The sequence below is a fragment of the Pleurodeles waltl genome, chromosome 10 (genome assembly GCF_031143425.1).
Source record: "Pleurodeles waltl isolate 20211129_DDA chromosome 10, aPleWal1.hap1.20221129, whole genome shotgun sequence".
Taxonomy (NCBI): Eukaryota; Metazoa; Chordata; class Amphibia; order Caudata; family Salamandridae; genus Pleurodeles; species Pleurodeles waltl.
In genome coordinates this window covers 714,460,729-714,484,971 of record NC_090449.1, presented here as the reverse complement: position 1 = coordinate 714,484,971, position 24,243 = coordinate 714,460,729, and the positions used below count along the sequence as shown (strand labels likewise).

Sequence of the window (24,243 nt, the reverse complement as noted above, 5' to 3'; positions counted from 1 at the left end):
CAGAATAGCCTGGGCCCCCCACAGGTTACAGCATGATGCACAAAGCTTCAGAATTATTGAGCATAAAGGGGTCTTGTGGGACACGTAGCCACACAACTCCAGAAATACAAGGAAACATGAAGTTTTCTAGAGGACAACATTTTTTAATTCCAGGCTAACGTTGGCATTGAGGAGGACCGTTATTTCTTCATATGTTACTAAACAGAATAAAGACAAAGATAAAAGAAAAAAAAGATGTGTAATGGTAAGAATATCAAGATCATTTGAAAGCCATGCTGAAATGTAACTGCCCAGCGCCTAGTTACAATTTGCTATTGACCAACTGAAGTCAACAAGACCATCGCCATCTGAAAAAGCATTAAGTCCAAGGTCGATCTGTAATAATTATATATGGGAGATTGCAGTCTGGAAACACATTAAGTCCAAGTTTGACCTGTAATACTTATACATGGAAGACTGCACTGCCTATATAAAAACCTGTTTTTACTTTTCAAATGATTTATAGCAGTCGAGTTATCAGGTCACAATGCTCGTAGCCAGGGCAGGCATAGGAGCAGAATTACTGCTGCTGTTTTAACAATGAAAAACAGAACTAGCCTTCAAGTTCATAACTGTTTTCCAGAAGTGTATATTTGTTAGCAGCAAGGAGTCCCTTGAGGCAACATGATTTATTTTTCCATTACAGGAATAGCTCTGCCAATTACCACACATGACCTATGCCCTATTTTGAAAGGGACTGCATACTATAATCATACTATAATCATTTGCAAGACATTACTAGTTGTATAATGCTGAGTTTAATTTACCATTACCAGAATCATGTTTATTCATATGAAGATATAAGAAACCAAAGGTTTAAGCTATTTGTGAGAAGAGTAATGCTTTGACGTTATAAAGAAGCTCCGATATTGGCCTTATAATATCAAATTAGAGTTGTGATGTCTCCAGTCACCTGTAATAATGAAGTGAGTGAGCTGTTCAGCATAGATTTTTACAATTGAGTTCGGACATCACAATGTCTGCTGCCAGCAGCCAAGGTGAAAGGCAGGTTATGGAGCATATTTACAGCTGCTGGCAATCCAAACAATAACAAGTGGAACTGACTTTCCTGCCTTCTAGTCTGTTATTCTCGAAAGAAAAAGTGATCAACAGAAAGGAGTTATTTATGGCACTCTGCTTATTTTATTCATCACCGTAGGTCTTTACTGGAAAGATAGAATCTCTATGTCTACACAATCTGAGTCTCTGCATTTTTTAACCTGACAGGTCAAAGTGATTCAAAAATCTTTTGGCAAAAATGACTAACTGCTTGTTGGTGTGCTTAATTCAGAAGCACAGGTTCTGCTTTTATTCTTGTCTGCAATAAATATGAATGAGCAAGACATCAAGGATTGAAGTAGCTTATGGTAAGGGTATTGGTGTGACTACATATTATAAGGGATAAAATACTGTCTGTTGTCCATTAAAATTGTATTGCAAATCATGTCTGAGTTCCATTACCTCATAAAGGAAGAGAGAAATGATCAATTAAGCAAAATGTCTGTCAATAATTCTTTGTCTAAACTACAATTTTGGCCTGGAGCTGGGGCCCAAGATGCCATACACACAGAAGCACATAACACTGCTAGTGTGGATGTTGTATGGTTGATAACCAGAACAAGTTGTGGCAAGTAACTGCCCTAGCATTGGGCGCAGTAGCGTGGACAACCTAAGACACAAGACTTCTCACAAAGTAAAATTTCATAGTGTTCTTTCCATTAGAGGGCAGATTCAGGAGTTCTTTTGAAGTCCGGTTTATTATGTGTTCTTTCACCCAGAGGGGACAGCCTCCAGGACCGAGAAAGAACAAGTCACTGACACTCTGGGCCACGGAATAACACCATAAAGGCAATAACCTCAGTACCACTTAAATCTCACTTGAGGTATCAAGATTCTGCTTGTGGTAAACCAATCATAGTCAATCTGTAATAATTACATATGTGTGTTGCTACAGGGGAAAAGAAAACAGCAGGGTCAATTGTGGGTAGAATTCTCCCATGATCAGATGAGCAAAACTGAAAACAACTTATCTGTAATCTACAAATATGGAACTAGGCCTAAAAGGTCATTAACTATGAAATGGGATTTTGAATCAAATCCTTTTCTATGAGAGGATGTTCCTTTGCTGAGGATGATACAAGATCCTTCTCATGGAGAGTGGCATATGATCCAAAAACTAAACATGCCTCAATTTCTTCCGAAAAATTAGATAATCAAAACAAAACAATATCATTTAAGGTTTTGGATTTATTAGAGAATAAATGATAAGGAAAACAACTTCTACATAAACATCAGTGTTAAATCTTGATGAAAGCACCCATACCCATCCAAGCTAAGCTCATCAGCAAAGAGATTTTTGGGTGCCCCCTTGTAATGGTATCAATACCGACTTCCTGGGCTTTAGCTTGCATTCATGTTAGTATGCTCAATCGATTGACCTTCACACTGATCACTTCTTGTACATGGCTTGGACCAGAATCAAATTGTGGTTCGGCATAAAGTAGAAGCATCAGTCGCTAAAAATGAATGGAGTGCCCATTTGGACATTCAAGCACAAACATGAAATCCGTAGTGGTGCCAATTGTACAAGCCACCAGATATTATGAATGAAAAATGCCAAGAGCAATATTGATTATTTGCATGCCAGAGAGTTGTGAGAAAAGGCAAAGATATGATCACCTGCTCTCCCAAGAACATGGAATAATAGCTGCTTACGATGCCACATATGAAACACCGTTATCAGAAGTTCCTCAGTAAAGGTTACGGTGTGCTATTTAGGCAAAAGGGGGAGATGTCAAAATTGTAGTGCTGGCTTTCTGAAAATACAGAAATTACTGGTACTATTCACAGATTGAAATATGCAAAAGCACAGCTTGTCAGTCTTCCCCAGTCACTTTCTGGACTGAGATCAGGATCTGATCCAGTTACCATGTCATTTCACTTTGCGAGTGGAAGGAATTTCTCACTTTATAGAGAGAAAGTATAGGACGGCACATTTTCTCTGATGAGCTTCCAGCAGTAGATGTCCTAGTTTATACACTTCATCAAAACGTCTTAAAGTCTATAAGTACCAAGAGAAATTGTGACTAGCACTAGTGCTCTGCAGGGAAGCCACATTTTAGTGGCCAAGTGCATACTGCTGAACTACAAGGTTGCATATCTGAGCCACATCCTTAATATCTGGAGGAATATGTAGAAATAATGTTAAATGCTGCACATACATGTAGTAGTATAAAGACCGTTGACCTCTCTATGCCTTCAAACTGAAATCGTCCAAAGGATAGAGTAGGGAAAACATTGGGAGAAAGCCCACTGAGTCTACCACATTAAGGAATAACAAATCACTCTGTTTATTCTCCCACAAAAAACATTCTGGCATCACCTATCACTGTAATTTCAATCACTGGTGACTCGTCATGATTCTGACTAAGGTTCCTCCCCTTCCAAGTGGAAGCGGAACCTCTGTCTAGACCAGCTGCTGCTGGTGGGCATCAATGACTCCTTGAATTTTATGTTAATATTACTGCCACCGCACTTAAGCTTACGAATCACTGTTAGTTCTTCCCAAAACAACTGCTTATTGCACCATTATTTATTCAATCACGGATGATGCAAGACATGGTGCCGACAAAGGTTCCCCTTAACAATATGTGACATCGATTTTCTTCAATAAGAACTTGAAAAAAACCTCTTTAAGCTATTTAAGAAGTGTTGGACGGAAAAAAACGGGGGAAATTCTGGAATATATTAGAGTGGCAAATGCATACCAATTGGGAAATTGTGGAAATTTATATGTGATTTATGGTGCGTCATTTGTTGTTGCTGATCAATGTTTGTTCATGCCCTAAATTAACCACTCTTATTGATTCTACCTTGCCTGCCTTTACTTTCTTTTCCCTCCATCTATGACTCTTTTCTGCTACTTTCACTTTGTTCCATCCAGCTCCATCTCATCAGTTTAGAAACAGAAAAAAGCCTACTGTTACAAAGCTAATTTAAGTTTAGAAATAAGAAACATTTGCATGTTGAATTTCAGTAACTAAAGCAAATGAGGTTGTGTTTAGCTTTTTTATCATTCAATAGACCTGGTATTAAAAACTGGTTAGTGTTATTTATTTTGTTGTTGTTCATGTTGGCTTTTTGACTTTACTTGCTCTCACTTTCACCACCTGGGTTTCGCAACTTCGTATTCATTAAGTTTGTTTTTTGTTGCAAGCAAATCACATCAGTTCAAGAATTAGGAGTATGAAAAGCGTACAGGAATCTCCTTTGACATTTCAGAGAGGAATCTGCTACACAGAGACACCACTCATGATATTTTAGAAGTACACTAGGACACCTACAGTTCACAAAGCTCACAAGTGCTGAAGATCAAATATGACCTAATAACTGCTCAATAAGGGCACAATGCTATGGGGAGCCTTGCTGCCCACCTGGGTGGACATTCCTGACCACGGTAAGCTGCAGGAAGGAGGTGCTCTGGAAAAGTGTAATAGTTCGATGACATGTCAGCAGACATGTCATGGTTCCAGTAAACTATTGTCTTCTAGGTTGCCCCAGTACCCCGGACAATATTTCCTTGGAAAGGCATACAAAAATAGCTACTAAGTTGGGAAGACTAACTTACGCACATACTAATCTGTAGAAGACTGTCTGACTAGAAACAACGCTCATGTTCCTTCAACATACCCTCAATTAGTTTGTGAAAAAGAGGTCCTTTACCTGATAATAGAAACACAATCAAGGTTGTCATCAACTAACACGTTTAGCCACTGAGTCATTGGTATGCAGGTAACCATGAGCCCTTTGTCCTTATGAATTTAAATGGCAGAGGTGGAATGCCATCTCTGTAGCCTAGTTTACTGTAGTGCCACGGCCCGTCCTACTTTCAGTTTTTGCAATGTGACGTACCTAAAGCCCTTACGCTTCTCAAATCTACTAGTACCAAAGTGAAAAGGAGGTGAGTGTGGTTTAGAATGAGATACTTATAACTATCATGAAAAGAAGGATTCCATATACCCGAAGGATAAGTTACTTACCTGTAAATCCTAGTTCTCTTCCAGGGGTATCCTCATCAAAGTCATAAACATTGAATATTCCCGCCCTCGTGCGGGGACCCCGGAGCATACATAAAATACACACATATAAAGTATGAAATATGCACGAAAAATATATATATATATAGCATTTTTAGTAGACAGATTTTCATACCAAACTCATATATACGTGTGTAAAACAGCAATGCAGACTATAATCATAAACAGGCTAAAATGCTTTATTTCTATGGAGTTTTTTTTTTAACAGTCCTTTTTAAAATTACAATAAGAGAAAAAACCCTTTCCAAAGCCCCATAACTGGGCCTAGGGAAATAAGCAGTAGTAACATCAGAGAAAAAAGAGAAAAACTAAATTGAAAACAATGGAGCATTCTTAGCCAATAGACTGCATGCAGGTTAACACAGGAGAACCATAAAAATTCTGGCACTGTGCCTTTAAGACCCTGAGCACCTCCACGATCCCACCATGCCTCAGGGGTGAAGGAGAGGTGACAGTTGGTTCACAGTTAGGTCAGAACTTTTTTACGGTGACAAGATGTGTAGCAGATTTGAAAGATAGTGTGTCCTGCACTTCTAGGAGACTTGCGTCCGGGGAGGAAAGTGGGTTGTTTATGACTTTGATGAGGATACCCCTGGAAGAGAACTAGGATTTACAGGTAAGTAACTTATCCTTCTCTTCCAGGGGATCCTCATCAATAGTCATAAACATTGAATAGATTAGCAAGCCCATCCCTTAACTCTGCGGACTGTCTAATAGAAGTGCAGGAATAGATATGCATCATGCAAACAAATTTCTCAGAGATGCTTGCCCAACTTGGGCGTCTGCTCTGGCATTTGAGTACAAACAGTAATGTCTAGTAAATGTATGTACAGACTTCCATGTAGCAGCCTTACAAATTTCAGAGATTGGAACATTATTAAGGAGGGCAGCCGTAGCCGCCTTTCCTCTTGTCTAATGCGCCGTAGGCCTAACAAGTAGTTGTTTGTTAGCCAATTGATATGCAGTATCAATACTGCATGAAACTATCCATCTAGATATGGTTAGTTTTGAAGCTGCCTCTCCTGTTCTCAAATGACCGTAATTTACAAATAAGTGGTTGGATTGTCTAATTAGTTTGGTTTTTATCCAAGTAAAATTTTAGCACTCTTTTCAAATCTAGGGAGTGCAAAGCTTTCTCCGCCGGAGTATCCGGATTGGGGAAAAAAGTTGGTAGTGAAATAGTCTGACTGATGTGAAATTCTGACAGCACCTTCGGTAAGAATGATGGATGAGTTCGTAGAACCACTCTATTCTCGTGGAAGACTGTGTATGGTTCTTTGGAGGACAAAGCCTGAATTTCACTGACCCTCCTCGCGAAAGTAATTGCTACCAAAAAAGCCATCTTACACGTAAGGTGTTGCAAAGAGGCTTTGTGTATAGGTTCGAAAGGAGGGCCCATAAGTTTCGATAGCACTATGTTCAGCTCCCATGGAGGGGAGGGTTTCCGAATGGGTGGAAAAACTTTTTTCAAACCGTCTAAGAAATCCTTGACTACTGGTCTTGTAAAAAAGGATTCCTGAGAAGGTGACTTATGATAGGCTGTAATGGCAGATAAATGTACCTTAATAGATGACACTTGCAGACCCGATTTTGCCAAATGGAGTAGGAAAGACAGTATGACTTCCTCCTGAGCCAGTATAGGATTCCGACCTTGCTGACGACACCATATGTAGAACCTCTTCCACTTGAACGCGTAAGAACGCCGCGTGGAAGGCCGTCTGGACTCCTTTAAGATGTTCATGCACTCCTGCGAGAGCCCTAGGTGCCCATACTGCAGGAATTCAGGAGCCATGCCGTCAAGCTCAGAGAGGGAAGGTTGGGGTGAAGTATCCTGCCTCCCAGCCTGCAAAGGAGATCCGGTCTGCACGGCAGCCTCCTGTGAGGTTGTTCCGATAGGTTTAGGAGATCTGTGTACCAGAACTGACGAGGCCATTGCAGAGCTATGAGAATCATTCTGGTGCTGGATCTGTAGAGTTTGTTGATCACCGCAGGTATGAGGGGGATCAGTGGAAAAGCGTAGAGAAATATCCCTGACCAGTCGATCAACAGGGCATCCCCTCGAGATCCCGAACGGTAGAACCTGGACGCGAAGTCTGGTCATTTCCTGTTTACCTCGTCTGCGAAGAGATCCAATTGAGGCCGACCCCATTGAGCAAAGATGTCTTCGACGACCTCGTCGTAAAGGACCCAATCGTGGGCGTCCTCGTGATTTCTGTCCAGGAAGTCCGCCTCCACATTTTGTTGCCCTGGTAGGTGAACTGCTGTAAGCAACATTCCTCTCGCTAAGAGCCAATGCCAGATGGCCTGAGACTCCCGAGATAGGGGCAGGGATCTCGTTCCTCCTTGTCTGTTCAGATAATACATTGTCGTCGTATTGTTCGTTTGCACTAGAAGAGATTTCCCCTGAATTCATGGAGCAAAAGACTTGAGAGCCAGATGGACTGCTCTGAGCTCCAGCAGGTTGATTTGGTGCTCTCTTTCGTTGTCGGACCACAGGCCCTGAGCTTGAAGGGAACCCAGATGAGCTCCCCATCCCTGAAGCGAAGCATCCGGTAACAGAGTGTCGGATGGGATTAACTGGTAAAACGGAGCTCCTACTGACAAGTGAGGTCTGTGCATCCACCATTGCAACGATTGTCGTGCTCCTATCGGAAGTCGCATTCTGTCCTCCCAGCGGCCTGTGCTCTGGTTCCAGTTGTTTTCCAGCGCCTCTTGAAGAGGCCTCATATGTAGCCTGGCATTCGGGACAATGAAAATGCACGAGGCCATGGAGCCCAGTAGAGATGTCACCAGACGGGCCGTAGGTGCGTCAGACTTTAGCAGGTCTTGACACTTTCTCTTTATTGATAACAGTCGTTCCTCCGAAGGATACACTCTTTCGAGTTCTGTATCCAGTATTGCTCCCAGGTAGTGGAGATTTTGCGTTGGAATCAAGGTGGACTTTTGGTAGTTGACTTGTAGACCTAGAGACCTGCTACGCATTCTGAGAAAACGCAATGGAAGCACTTTGAACGGATAGCGCTGGGAGGCTATCCGGAAGCGTAGGAATTTCCGATGCTTGGGAATGATCGGGATATGAAAATACGCGTCTTGCAGGTCGATGGAGCACATCCAGTCTCCTCGATGTAGCTGAGGGAAAATCTGGTGGACAGCCAGCATCCTGAACTTTTGCTTTTTTATGTACTTGTTCAGTAGTCGTATGTCCAGAATCGGTCTGAAAACTCCCTCTCGACCTTTTTTTGCTACCAGAAAATAACAGGAGTATACTCCCTTCCCTCTGTGCGCGACTGGGACTTTTTCTATTGCTTTTTTCCATAAAAGGGTGTGAGCCTCTTTGCGTAATAGGCTCATGTGAGACGGATTGCATTTGGTTGGTGGCAAGCGAGGAGGAGGTTGTCGGAAAAGAAGAGAGTACCCATTCTCGACAATGTTGAGCACCCATTTGTCTTTTGTTAACCACGCCACTCGTGAATGAACGCTGTGATACTTTCCCCCACCGGAGTGGTGCACGGTGTTAAGGGAAGCGAGTCCTCATTGCTTTGCTGGAGTTTTGGGTGTGGACTGCTGTGGTCTACTTGACCCTCGGTCTCTCGTGGCCTTACGAGATTGGAAAAGTGGGCGCCCTTGCCTCTGCTGCAGCCTCTGGGACCCATGAGGGGTTTGAACCCTCTGCTGAAACGGGCGCCTGTCGTAAGGTCTATACCTTCGCCTGAAGTCCTTTTTTCTCTCCAGGCCCACTGCTCTCATGGTGTCCACTTCCGTCTTCACACGCGCCATCTCCTCGTCTGTATGGGTCCCAAAAAGCGAGTTCCCATTGAACGGAAGGTTTAGGATACGCTGCTGCGCTTCCTGCTTTAATCCTGTCAGTCTCAGCCAGGAAGACCTCCTCGCACAAACCCCATGCACGTCACCATGTGCAGCTAAGTCTGCCCCATCTGCTGCTGCACTGATGACCTGATTGGAGACCAGACACCCCTCCTGAAGGATCTCCTGAAAATCCTGCCTGTCCTCCCTAGGCAATTTGTCTGCGAACCTGCTCAGTGAGTCCCAGAGTGAACGGTCATATCTGCCTACGAGTGCAGAAGCGCTGGAGACCTTCATCATGGAAGCCGCCGTGCCACACATCTTCCTCCCCAGAGAGTCCAGGTGTCTACTCTCTTTGTCTGGTGGAACCGTGGAGGATGATGCCACTGAGTGCGTCTTTCGGGCTGCGGCCAATATGACTGAGTCTGGCGGTGGATCCGTCCTGAGAAACCAAGGATCTTGTTCAGGTGCCTTATATTTCTTCAAGATCCTAGCAGGAGCTGATCTGAGGGTGGCTGGTGCTAAAAAGGTGTCCATGGTTGGTTGTAAAAGACCAGGCACTAGCGGTAGCAATTTCTTTGAAACCGCTCTATGTTACAGGGTTTCAAAGATCACGGATGAGGAGGTTGAAGGTTCCGGGACCTCTATATTTAGTTTTTGTGCTCCCCTGAGAGGCACCTCGTTAAAGGTTGTGATATCGTCCACCGGGGAAACTCTAGCTGGTGGAGAATCCGTTAAGGTCGGGGAGTACTGTCTTACAGAGGACCCCGACGATGACCAAGAAGGAGACCTTCTGCGATGGCGTGACCGTGACCTAGATCGTCTCTAGGAGCGTGACCTGCTCCGAGATGCTGTAGCAGCGCATCGAGGCCTCGTGGGCGACTGGTGAGACGCAGAACGAGCCCGTCCTGCCCGCGCTGTTGGCGATGGTGTTCTCGGGAGAGAGGCAGAAGGAGAGTACATCCTCGAATACTGCGAGTCTGGGGAAGCAGTCGTTCTATTAAGGCTCTCCAACCACCTTGGTGACAAGTTGATGGGCGAGACATGCCCAGACAATGCAGCTCTCGACCGAGATGAACCACTTCTTATGGAGGCCACCGGAGATGTTGGAGTGGTCTTATCCGCCGGCGGAAGCCGACGCTCTTCTCCTTGCAAGACAGGCAAAACCTGTGTCGACGTCGACAGCTGCAACGACATCAAACGGAGTGATGTAGGTTGCTCTGGTCTCAACGTCGAGTGCCCCGACAGTGACCGGCGATCCCTTGCCCGCGACCTGCACGACATCGTGTGCCTCGCCATCGAGTGATGGGCCGTTGACGGCGGATGTCTTCGCTCTCGCCGCTGAGGCGATTTCGACGTCGTTTTCCTTGACGCCGAGGGGTGCGAGGCCTTCGCGGCGAATGGGCACGGCGGTGCTGGCTCGACGTCGACGAAGATCTGCCCCTGTGGTGGCCATGTTCGACGGCGATCTATGGCGGTGTGACTGTGGCAGCGATGACGTCGACGGGGAACAAACAGGTACCTTCCTACCTGCTGACGTCGATCTAGCCTGTCTCTCCTGAGACTGGCTTGTTGGCTGCCTGGGAAGCGAAGAGGACGATGTCTTCTGCCTCTCATGAAGACCATGAAGTCTGATCTTCTCCCTGTCCTTCATAGTCCTTTTTGACATGTTCTTGCAGTGTCTGCAAGTGTCAGGGCAGTGACTCTGAGGCAAGCACACAATGCAGAGAGTGTGTGGATCTGACTGGGCCTTCTTCTTCCCACAGGAAGGGCACTTCACAAAAAGAGAAGGCATTTTTCAGTCAGAAAAAACTTCTTGACTCAGACAAAGGTGTTAGATGTCGAGTGAAAGCAGAAAAAACGCTGTTTTGAAGTATTTTTCTGAGAAAAACTCAGAAAAACTGAGAGCTCAATGCTCCAGGATCCTCTCAGAAGAAGCCGGAAAAAAGAACTGACCTAACTGTGAACCAACTGTCACCTCTCCTTCACCCCTGAGGCAAAAAAAATAAGAAAACTCCATAGAAATAAAGCATTTTAGCCTGTTTATGATTATAGTCTGCATTGCTGTTTTACACACGTATATATGAGTTTGGTATGAAAATGTGTCTACTAAAAATGCTATATATATATTTTTTGTGCATATTTCATACTTTATATGTGTGTATTTTATGTATGATCCGGGGTCCCCGCACGAGGCCGGGAATATTCAATGTTTATGACTATTGATGAGGATCCCCTGGAAGAGAAGTTTAATTTACTTTGTTGTGAACATCTTATTTGTAAATTAACTCAATAGCTATTTTACCTTTGACGGTATCAATGATGTCCCTGGGCTAACCCTGATGTGTCTGTTTATTTCTGGCCATCGTTGGCACAGATCCCAAAATACATAATCCCTGTAGATAGAACTGTTTTTTACAAGATTTATTGAAAAACTCAAAAGCAATTAATGTCTCCATCTAATGGTAGTCAAAGTCCTTGGCAGCATACCCAAGTAGAAGACTGTTGTGCATTTAGGAAACTTGTTCCACATCTGCAAATGTAATATTCCAAAAGTGTGTTACAGAGTTCACCTGCCTAAAACATAGGCTGGTGTTTGGGTACGTCAGATTCCTTAGTCTCAAGTCAACGCATATGACACAATGAATTAGGATGGAGTGGGGCAGGATAGGGCATATGAGAGGGTGCTGGACTTTTTTGTGTTTATCTATAGATGAGATCAAGAGCAGTGTGTTAAGGGAAGAGACATGGGAGGTAAAAAGACAGTCTGTTTCTAGAGCTGAAGTTATGAATTTCACGTATATTAGTTTGCAGCAAACAGAGAGCCACCTTTGTTTATTTCTGCTCCAGTCTATTTCTTATTTCTAGAGGATTCATGCTTGAAGTGCTAGCTTTTGTCAATAAGATATCCATCTGAAACTTTTAAGAAAAAGGCTTCTTTTACTTCAAAGTTGACAGGAAGTGGTGGCAAAATCTTCTTATTAGGGCCACACTTGACTTCTAAGTATTGTTAATTATACCCTCAGGCTCTGTTTGATCTGCTTTTGTCATTACACATAGAACGATGTGTAAGTCTAAGCTTGGCACAAGGTAGTACAAAACTTAAAAAGTTCCCTTTTCAAAAAATGCAAGATCACTGACCAAAAACCTAGGCGGTGGATATCTAATTTAGGAATAGAATCCAAATATATAGCCAGTGTCTGGGTCACACTAAGAAATGTTGATGCCAAAACTAGTCAATTTGCAAATGCCCTGGAGAGTGACTGGTACAATTCTATTTAACAACATTAAAATGAGTTTGATTTTTGGAATAGACACACAGAGAAATAAAAGCATTTTTAATAAAAAGAACCATTGAATACCTTCTGGAAAACATCTTTGTCATCAATATATTTGAACACAGTAATGAAGCTGGTAAGCTTGTCTTCCACTTCGTTCTCCGTCATCCCCTTAGCTGACTTCTTCAACAAGTTGTCACAGTACTTTGCCAGCTGATTATTTATGAAAACACAGAAAAGACAGGTGAATCTATACTTTGTGCCCACAGTGGAGAGTAACTTATTTAAACTACATACAGCCCATTATCTATTATCAATGTATGTTGCTAATTATTGCTGAGATCACATTTTAGCTTTCGGTCAGCAACATTTACACTACACATGAAAAATTGAACATTACTTACATCCTACTGATGCAATCTAGCATATTTCTTTTCTCTAACTCTCCTACTCAAAAAACGTATGCTCAGAAAGTAATACAAGTCTCTAAAAAGATTTGATAATGCAAATCAAACTTCAGGCATCAAGGGGAGCCAGACAAACATAGCCTCATTTGGGTGCAGGACTAGTCAGATGATGCAAGGTGATGGCAGGACAGACGCTCAAAGATCAGCAACCCTAAGAAAATATTCTAGTCAGAAAAGGTTAAATGAAGAAAGGATTATGTTACTTACCCTGTAAGCATCTGTTCATGGTATGTAGTGCTGTAGATTCACATGCCCTGCATACTCCTGCCTTATTGTGTTGGGTCCGGATGTGTGCAATCAGTTTTTTTTTTATCCCAAAGAAGTATTTCGAGTCACGAGGCAAAGTGACTTCTCCTCTTGGTCATAATGCGCATAGGCATCAACTCCATTGTTAGATTGTTTTCCTGCAGTCGGGTGAGAATAGAGTGTGACTAACTATTAGTAAGAGATGTCCATGCATAAGAAATAATAATAAAAGAATTGCTAAGGCCACAGGGGAGGAGGGCGGGCGCATGTGAATCTACAGCACTATATGCCACGAACAGATGCTTACAGGGTAAGTAACATAATCCATTTGATGGCATGTTTGGCCGTAGATACACATGCTCTGCACAAGCAGAGCCCTCCAAAAGCGGTGGATAACCTGTAGGTGCGCTGCCTGTTCTAAATTTGCTGTTGGCATGCTAACACATCAACACAATAATATTTAGTGAAAGTGTTTGATCGAGACCATGTAGCTGCTTCACAGATTTCAGCTATTGGTATATTGCCCATGAAAGCTATAGAAGCTCCTATGTTATGGGTAGAACTCGCTCTAGGAGATGTGGGGAAAGGCCTTTTAGCTTTGGCGTAACATGTCTGAATGCATTTAATTATCCATCTGGAAATGCCCGATTTAGATATGGACTTTTCTTTGTGAGTGGGCGAAAAAGCAACAAAGAGTTGCTTTGTTTTACAAAATTCTTTAGTTCTGTCAATATATTACATTAAATCTCTTTTTACATCTAGTGTTTGAAGAGCCCTTTCTGTAACAATCAGGTTGCGGAAAGAAAACAGGTAATTCAACTGACTGAGGTAGAAAGTACCCTCGGTAGGAATTTTGGGTTAGGTAGAAGGACTAGCCTGTCACTGTGTACCTGAAAGAAAGGTTCTTCAAAGGTTAATGCGTGAAGCTCACTGACATGCCTAAGTGAAGTGATGGGCACCAAAAATGCGACAGAAATTGGAGCGGGCAGTTATGCAACGGTTTGAATGGTGGACCCATAACTCTGGTGAGTACTATGTTGGGGTTCATATCACAAGGTTGAGTGCCTTTGTATTTGGATAACAGGTTTCTCCACAGTTCTGAGTGAGAAGATCCGGATTGATGGAAAATTCTCGTGGGGCACTATGAAAAGCTTGACGTTGTCGAGCCCAAATGGGAGCTATCGAATGAGGGTGAGAGACATTTGCCTGAGCTTCCGTAACACAAACAGAAGATGATGTGGAAAAGTGAAGGCAAACATTCCTGAACAGTTCATTGAAAGAGTATTGCTGTGGATCATGGGTGTGGGAGGCTGGAGGCGAAGTCTGGGCATTTTGCGTTGTCTGCGGTTGCAAACAGGTCTGTCTGTGGAAATCCCCAACTGTGGAAGCATGAGAGGAGGACTCTGAGGTGCAGATCCCACATGTGGACTTGATGCTGCATCCTGCTGAGAAGCTCTGCAAAGTGGTTGACCGTCCCTGGGAGGTGTTTCTGCTAGCAGGTGAATGTTGCGACATAGTGCCCAACCCAAAATCGCCTGAGATAGGCGTGATAAATGTAGTGAGTGTGTTCCCCCTGTTTTTGAAGATAAAACATGGCTGTCATGTTGCCTGTCTGGACCAAGACTACTTTGCCTTTCAGGTGAGGAACGCTTTCAATGCTAGGTGAACAGCTTGAGGTAGTTGATGTGGAGACCCTGGTGTTTGATGTCCCAGAAACCATGAACTGTGAGATCCTGTAGGTGAGCACCCCATTCTGTGAGGGAGGTATCTGCTGTGAGAATAATCTGGGGAACAGAGTCAAGGAATGGGCACCCTTTTTGGTTTTGTGTGTTCCACCACTGCAGGGAGTGATGAGTGTAGCTGTCTAACTACACTAGATATAGTAACTGACCCTGTGACTGAGACCATTGGATCACCAGACATTCCTGCATCGGACACATACATGGTCCCACATGTGGCACTATTGTAATCCTGCATATGCCGTCATGTCTAATAGTCTATGAAGTGTTTTGACTAACATGTGTTGTTGGGTTGATGCTGTTGAAGCAGCGCTGTGATGATTCGAATCCAGGCTGCATTTGGGTAGGCTTATCCCAGTTGTGTGTTGAGAACAGACCCTAGATACAGCTAAATCAGTGACCTTTGTATGTTGATGGTAAGCCCCAGTTGATGGAATATATGTAGAGTGGACTGAGTGTGTTGTAGACACAATGGAAGCATACTGAATGTGATGAGCCAGTCATCCAGATATTGGTAGATACGGATGCTCTGTCTGCACAGATGAGCTGCGACTACCGCTAGGCATTTTGTGAACACACGAGGTGCAGTAGTGACTCCAAATGGGAGCACTATGAACTGGTAATGTCCTCCCACCTGAAGTATTTGCGGTGAGCTGGATGGATTAGGATGTGACAGCAATTGTCCTTTATGTCTACTGCAGACATAAAGTCACCCTGCTGTAGCAAAGAGATGACATTCTGAAGAGTTAACATATGGAATTTTTTGATAGGATAGAATGATTTAATGGGCTGAGGTCAAGTATAGGCCAAAGTGAGCCGTCTTTTTTTTAAATTAAAAAGTATAGGGAGTATACTCCTGAGAGTTGCTGATGAAGAGGGACAGGCTCTATGGCTCCTTTGTGCAAGAAAGCCTGCACTTCCTATTTGAGCAAGACGTGATTGTTCTATGGATAGTTTGTGTTTACAAAGAGGGATGTTTGGGAGGTGTATTGATGAGCCCTGGACAAAAACCACGAAGGATAAGGATAATGTCCAACATCTAATGACCTTTTCCGAATAGAAAATACATTTTGAGGCTGTTCCCGCCACCTGTTAAATGGCAAGGGAAATTAGAAAAGAGTCACCGTTTGGAGGTGGAGGGTGTGGTGCGAGGGGAGGTACCCTTTTCTGTTTCGGATTGAGCCTCTTCTGCATGGTTTGGAGGATGGGTTCTGGAGCTTATTTCGATACCAAAATGCAGAGTTTCGGTGCCAAACTTGACCTCGTTTTCAGTGCTGAGGTGGCCAGAGTAGAAGCGGTCGAAGCCAGGGTGCTCGGAGCCGATGAGGCAAATAGTCAGCCCAGAACGAAAGCTGGTTGGCTCGGTGCAGCAGGGGGAGGTTTTGGCTGTGCTTTCAGTGCGGAGCCTGAGGGCAGGCCATCTCTAGCAGTGGCCTGTTGGCAGCAGCGGCCAGTGATTTGTGGTTTTGGTCAGAACCGAATGTCTCTTGGTGGGTTGGACAGGTGTATAAGTACTCACAGCACCCTGTCCCAAAGGAAGGTCCTGCATCTGCAGGCCAAACTCGAAATCGCAGTCAGAGCCGGAGTCCTGGATGGAAATGTGCAGTCCTTCCTCTCCCTGCTCAACATCGTGTTGTTCGAAGGTGTTGGGTGTCTCTTCAAGGTCTTTATTCTGCATTTCTTTCCAATGCACCCGATGGTCCCGCAATGTTTTGTTCGATCGAAAAGATTAACAGGCTTCACAGTCCGCTTCGTTATGGCTGGGAGGGAGACACGGGTTGCAAACTTGATGAAGGTCTGGGTGCGGGTATTTTGTGTGCCATCTGGGACAGAATCGAAATGGAGCCTGTTCCATTAGCAGCGCATCGTTAGTCAAAGCCGATGAGGTGAGAAAAGGCCTGAACAGGCAGGGCCCAAAGGCCGCAACTGGAAAAGGTTGAATCGATGGGTGATGGTTTTCTTCTGTTTTCAAAGGACAATGGTGGAGAGCAAACACAAACAATACCAACCGGTATAGAGGTCAACAAAGGACCGAAGGGAGTCCGAAAACGGACTGCAGAAGAACATGTCCGAATCCGATGGCAGAAAACAATCTAACAATGGAGTTGATGCCCATGTGCATCACCAAGAGGAGTCACCTTGCCTTGTGACTCGAAAGACTTCTTCGGAGAAAAACAACTTGCACACATCCAGACCCAGCACTAGATGGCAGGAGAATGCAGAGCATGTGTATCTACAGCCACACGTACCATCCAACATATGTGTTCTGTCACACAATATCGGATACTGGTAAAAGCAACTGTGGCAAATTCACCAAAAGAATAGCAACAGCAGTGACAATGTGTCACTCACCAATCAAGGGCATCGCAAGGCATGAAATTACATAGGACTTGACCATGATGACTTTGCAGGTAGTACCAATCACAGAAAGGGCTATGAGGGGAATACGTGCGAATAGTATAAAAACAAGCAATCACAAGTGGTAGTATTTCAACCTAGGACGCAAACTATACTGCACGGCACTAAGCAGGCCGACACCAGTCTGGGGTGCATGATGGCCCTCTGGAAGGCACCCAGCAAGGGCAGTTCAGGATAAACTACTCCCATGAGGAGCAGGGTTAGTAGTGATTTACATAAGCCAGGCCTTGGTCTAGAGTGGCACAGTGGGTGAAAGAAAATGGATGTTACTTGAAGCAATTGCCAGCGGTCAGACTGCATCACCTTCAGTGTGCATTATATCACATGTATTACCATCACAATCTGCTGTATCCAAAACATTAGGCAAGGTACAAGACGGCTGTCTGCTGCCTCCACCTGTTAGCCTAGCAGTAAAGCCATTGGCAGAAAGGAAAAAGAAGGATGCACTCTTAATAGGGTTGAGGTGGCTTCTAGAGGAAAAGGTTGAATATTTCTGTATGTGGATGGTCTGCTATTTCATCTGTGGAACCTACAATGGTAGGGACTGGAGCTAACGGACACGACAAATCAGTTTGGATTGTACTCTGGTGTGATGGTCAACAGGGAGCATCGTAGAAGTCAGAGGACGAAGGCTCATGTAGGAAAATGAACGTGGATCCAAACTTAAGTAAAATAAAGAGAGACATCAGCACTGAGAAAAAGTTTCGAACTCCTTGGAAAAAGTGGTATTATCAAAAATGATTGACGTCCCATGATTTCCATATGTTCTACAGAATCTAATATCCGTTAATGTGATTGGGCCGCAGTGAAGGAAGTAGTTAATGACTCATCACATGTCATGTCTAAGAAGCTACACTCGGCTGAAAGGAAATGATGCAGAAACCACTGAGATTATTGTACATAGGGGAGTATTTTTCAGACGAGGAAAGGGCACCTAAATCCTTATTTCGAAGCAATGTACATGCATTAGAGGTACTTCTGTGGGTAGGTGGGATACTTTAGGAAGTGCCCTCATTAGTTAGCATTCATGAGCAGCATTTCATTGGGAAGGCAAAACTAGGAGAGATAGTGGACCTGGGGGATCTTTAAATCATTCATGCGTATTCAGCCTTGAAACTAAAACCAATTACAGACACCCAAATCTGGACTACTAAAACCACACAGTACAGATTATAAGATTTACAACAATCTAACTCACAGGAGAAATAGTTTCTACAAGCAAGATCAAACATGTGCCTAAAATGTGTAAGATCCTACTAGTGCAAACATCAGAACAATCTCAATAACCTTATCTACGCCCTATATCGCCCTTTTTCACATCCTAGTGTGCTAAAGCTGGGCTAGATAGACAGATGAAAAAATATACAGTAAAACTAGTTCTGATGAAGTTCGTAAAACAGGACTGGCCCAAGTAAAGGAAGGTGAAAAAGAACTGAAAATATGTGTCACAGATGTTTTACTCAGAGCTAGATGTGGTGTAGATTAATAGAAGAGATTTTAAGAGTAAATAGCTTTGTCCTCTAGGTCATCATAAAAAGACAATTGTACTTCTACTGGTCCTTCATAAATACAAACCGTAATCACATGTTCAAGTATTTCAAGGTGTATTTCCGATTACAAACAGGTTTTCATCTCCCACATGCCATTATGCAAACAGAACATCATCCATGAGCACCTAACCCAAGAGAACCTTAAAATCAAATGTTTCTTGGCCACCATATTCCCAATATGCAACTCCACGATTATTTTATCCTTTTTAGGTCGAAGCCTACAAGACAGCATACCTGTCAGGTTGTGAAACACAAATAGGGGACTTGAGAAAGCGGACTTAGGATTACATTTCACCTATTGCTCACCAATGACATTGCTTTTTGTCATCCACATTACTCACTTTCTATTGGTTGGCTTTATTTGTATTAACACGTCCAGCTTGTGTTTGTCCCTCTCATGGAGCATAGTCTGTTTAGTACCTCTTTTATTAATTCATATTCTTCCATGACTGCTTGCTTTACAGAAACGACCCAATTGTTTTCTTACTTGGACAGCAAGTCATGAGAGTGCATGTGTTTTATCTCTCTTTCTTGTACGCTTCTCTGTCTACTGCAGTGCGCTCTTTCAGATGATGGGGTTCTGTGTAACCCCCACTTATTGCTCTCTCTCATCCCTGTGGTTCTCTGATGCCAACCCGTTCTCCAATTCTCACTGTTTCGTCCTTATTTTCCTCCTGATGTTTGAACACCTCCCATATCCTGTTTTCAAATGAAAAGTTTATTTTTAATAAAACGTTTATGCCCTACTTTTTTGAGCTGTCATTTTACCTGCTTGGCTCTCTGCAAACAAGTTTATGCAAGTCTTGCTGGAGGTAACTGGGGAGAGAATTGACTGACTGGATAGTCTCTTTAGAAAATCTCTGCATTTAACACCATTAAGCAGCAATCCTTTTGGGAGAACTGATAGTGGAATGCAGATTACTATCCCCATGGAACCTGCTCCAGCTCCAGTTTATTAGTACATGAGGCTGTAACATAGCATTCAGAACATGCCTGCAGAGAGGAAAAGCATACATATTCTTTGGGGAAGCTAAACAAATATCCCTGTTGAGGTTTTATGTGAAGCTCCACGGGTGCAGATGTACAGCCAACTACACAGCCACACGTTTTGTACATATATATTTTTTAACATGTCAAAATAATCACACAGGCTTTCTTTGTAGTGCTTCTTAAGCAGAGCGGAAATGTACAGATGCAGCTAAATTTGCTCTGGCTACTGGTTAGTCTCTTTAGTAACGTACAGCAGTGCGGCTTCTGTGTTGCATACCTCAAAGGAGGGTGGGCGGGGGGACAGGGAGGGAGGCATTATGATACAGCCAGGGTTGACCACATCAATCTTTTTTTCTTTTTTACTTTCAGAGCTGTACAATGTAGATTAAAAATACTGGCCAAGCCAATAGTTTTGTCATAGGCGAGCCCTTTTTGTTTTGCCAATGCTTTTTTCATAGTCTCTCATAATTAGTCCCAACTCTACAATGATTGATACATAATCTTACACTACATATAGGGCTAATACAGTTTCTTCTAGGTAAAGCGTACAATTTGGCTATGCATAAATTCCCTTTGTGTGGCTGCATACATGCTTGTCATTTGGCCTTATGAAAAAAAAAAAAAAAGTACTGTTTGTAGAAAACGCATACCTTTCATACTTCATAGCCTAGTTACCACATTACTTACTACTGGTCAGAGCACGCCTCTAATTATGCTTTAACAATGCCAGATGAACAAGAGTATTGCTACTTGCATTCCGTGATGTGAGTTTCACCTGCCAAGGCTATATCAAGATCTGCTTGCCTTGACAAATCATTTAGCTCAGGATACCTCATATCCCTATTTTTTTCAAATGAACAGTCACATCACCATTGTTCAACGAGTCATGTTTTTTTTTGCCTGAGGGCCTATGACAATTTGCTGGGTGTGTCACAATGTTCTTTGAGCACAAGAGTTCAAGACTGATCTTTTTCAGTAGTATCTGGTGGCGTTATTTTGGTCCTGTCAGTGGTAGGTCACCCTTCCTCAAGACTAATGTATAGGAATTTATCGTGCAACCTTTTAGGCTGGGAAACAAAACTACATGATGCCTCTGCCATGTTATGCTTTTCATTTATTTTCTCTCACTCCTCTTGATCCAGCTCATACTACTCTCCAAAATCTCCACCCCCTGTCTTTCCCTAACCTAATGAATGGTAACTCTTGCATATTGCTATTAATGCAGTCTCTTGTTTTCACATCCCATTGTTTCACTGTTAAACCTGCACATGTAATAGATTTCACATCTGCCCATTACAATGAAGGTCTGCTGCATTTTGTTTCTTAAACGCTAGCTTGGCTATCCACAAGAATATATGCGAGAAGTACCTTAAATGAACAGCAGTGTCACAAGAGTGTAAAGGGTGTTAACCAAACCAGTGCCTTGCTATATTCACACTAGGTTTCACCAGAGGACCTTTACGTAGAGCCTCACAATTGCTGTAGCTGCACTTCTCTACACAATTCCTATCCCGGTTAAAATCATGCAGTCTCATTTATTTAAAATGAAAAGTATTCCTCCCACATAATACTGTGTATATCTTATGTTCGTAATTTGACTTTCTTGTGGATTATTAAAAGTAAATCGTTGGTTTAAAGCTATACTTACCAATTCAGGAGCTTTACAGATGGATTTGGGCTCTCGATAATTCACTACCGATGTTAAAGCCTATACAGGAAGAACACATTTATGTTGGTAAATATAAAAGACCTTTGTACTGCAACCAATACTAGAACTTACATCACATAAGAGATTAGGAGAAATGCAAGCGCTCACTATCAGGGAACGTTTCCTTCGATCCACAAAGCACAAAGTCATCCTGAAGACCAATACTACGCTCTTACCCAAAGTTCCTAGAAACCTTTACTTGAATGAACCAGTCTTTCTACGACTTTCTTCCCAAACCCATCTATGTCAGCAGAACGTTCATTGCACTTATTGGATTTACATAGAGGCCTCAGTTCCATATTGACAGAACAAAAGACATACACTCTTTATATAAGCTATTTGTCTCTCTGAGAGCCAGGACGAGGTCACCCTGTGTACAACTGCTTACTATTCTCATTCAGCCATGATGGAAAAGTAACTTGGTACCTACCTTTAATCACAGTTCTCCAACATTGAAAATTTAATATATTCAGATGCAACCTTCTCTCCTACCTGGTAAGAGGCTCCCTCATTGTATACGCTTCACATGCTTTGTGCAATTAAATATGGGTTATAGTGGCTGCTAGCTTGAGTAGGCGATCTGGCATTTCTACCTCACTGGCTGACATTTGGGTTGCTTAAAATGAGGTAGATGTGCTACTAAACAAATCCGGTTGTTCGGGCCTTTGGCCATTTTAACAGTTTACAACTATTTAAATGTACTGGGGATTCCCTGCCTGACGGCGAGGAATAATCTCAGTATGTGAATATATGAAAGATACAATGTTGGATAACATTCATTACACATGGCTAAAATAATATATGAAAAGAAATCTTATGTGAATCCGGACAGCAGTTCACTTAATGGGCAAGTCTGAGGTCTTACAATTATCTACGATTGCTCAATTATATCAATTATATAGTGAAAAGGCTAGTGAATACACCCCAGTGAGGATAAAAAGTGATGGTTACAGCTTTTGCTCTATTTCTTAAAAACGAGTTTTATCCATTTTAGTGTATGACAGCCTTTAAAAATAATATGCAAAATTTAATTAATCAGGAAATCATCGAAGATATGACAGTACAAGTATTCTTCCTTCAAGGGGGCGCCATCTGTTTTCATATGTTTTTGGTTTTCAATATCTAAGCCGTTTGTAGGTTGTTTTCAAACATGCTAAATATACACACTGCAGGGTCACTTGATATAAAAATAGGGCTGCCTCAATCCAAATTCCTCAAGAATACAATCCTAAAGATTTTTTTCCTAATTTAATTTCTACAATCGCAAAATAACAATAAATGTATATATGTATAATACAACATCCCATCAACTGAGATGTAAGATAAATTTCGTCATATTTAAAGCACATTCCTTTGCAACCTGAGGAGCAAAATGCCGTTCTCATTTATTAAGGATTTGGCAAGAATACTTAGCACTTAGGCATTAAAATACAATTCAATAAGAGCTATTCAAGTTTTAGGAGTATCAATGAAGATTGCATTATGGAAAATACTTCTACCTTTGCACTTCAGAAAGCAGTAACCGTTTGAAAATAAATAGCATATAAAACGGAGTTTGTGTGATTTCAGGTCATCAATATTTGTACACAGATCACAACAAACTTCTGGTATTTATCCAAGTGTGAAAGAGACAAAGTTTTTCTGTGAAACAGTGTATTGCTACATGCACTATGTGCATGTAGCGGCACTACTTGCAAGGTAAACAGTGGTGCAGGGTGTGGACCATTGGCCTCTGCTTCCATTGGCCTTCGCTTCCATTTTGGTTCACGACTCCATTTTGTCGAGTCTGGTTCAGTGCGTAAGGCACTGTTCTGTGTTTTTCCACAAGCTTCGGCAAGCTGAAGGGTGGGGTGTTTTTCTGCTCAACTTCGCTCCATCTGCCTGATACGAAGGGCGCTATTTACATTCCATGAGCTATCAGTTAGAACAACAGGGGGATGCGCCTGTACACAAGGAGGAATGCAAGCTGCCTGTACACAGGGAGGAATGCAAGCTTCACCTTGGAGCCCTCTCCTGGGAACTTGGCCCGTTCTGAGGAGACGTCTCGAAGGGTGAACAAGGTACCGCCGATTGCACAATTTGTAAAGGAGGGGGTCTTTTTCTAGAAAAGACTCCTGGGCGTTAGTAAATACTATAAAGGTTGGGGGCCTGGATGGACTGGTTTAGGAACTCTCTTCTGGGTTGGACGGAACGCCAGGAGGACTGATTGTCCCGAAAAGAGGCTCCCTGTGCCAGCTGATTTGGGTTCCCCGGCTTTGTGTACGGCGGAGGGATGCAGATGCTCTTTTCGGTGAAGCTTTTCAATTTATTAAGTATATTGTGTGTGCGTGCGTAATATGCACTTATTCTTGCAGTCATTTTCATGCTATTGAGCATTGAAGTATATTGTGTGTGCTTGTATTATATGCACTTACTCTTGCAGTTATTCACAGAGTGCTTATATCTTCATCATTATTCTCATGTTATTTTCCTGATATATATATATATATTAGTGTGGTTTAGTTTTGCTATCTGAGAACTTGCCCCTTAAATAAACTTGATTATTCTACTTACGAAGGTGTCTGAGAGTGATTGCTTTACATTGCGCCTTAAAATATCCTGAAATGCATAGTTCTGATATTCTGAAGAGTAAAGCAACACAAACGGTCACTCAGTTTCAGTGAACCCCAAAACTGAAAGAAATAGAACTACAACAAGCTTTTGGGAAGTCAAGGAGATGCCAGCAGACAGGCACTAGATTTAATCACAATTTAACAAAACTAGACAATTATGATAGATATACATCTCCCATTCAATACCAGCACCTTACTTGCTCTAAGTAATGGCCCTGCATGTTGTTTAGAAACCCTGTTTTCATCAAATACATTGACTCAAGATCTTCCCCATATGTGTCTGCACTCTTTAAAAA

The 24,243-nt window shown here is 42.7% G+C and overlaps 1 protein-coding gene across 2 annotated transcripts in view; it reads right to left on the bottom strand.

Annotated features, from left to right (window-relative positions):
* The window catches only part of CUL2 (cullin 2), a 454,610-nt gene that overhangs the window by 127,993 nt on the left and 302,374 nt on the right, over window positions 1-24,243 (bottom strand). For both annotated transcript variants that reach the window (XM_069211221.1, XM_069211220.1), the window contains exons 12-13: window positions 21,276-21,335; window positions 12,302-12,430 (exon numbers count right to left, since the gene is read on the bottom strand). In XM_069211221.1, the coding sequence (XP_069067322.1) occupies window positions 12,302-12,430; window positions 21,276-21,335 (189 nt within the window). The remainder of the gene's footprint in view (window positions 1-12,301; window positions 12,431-21,275; window positions 21,336-24,243) is intronic.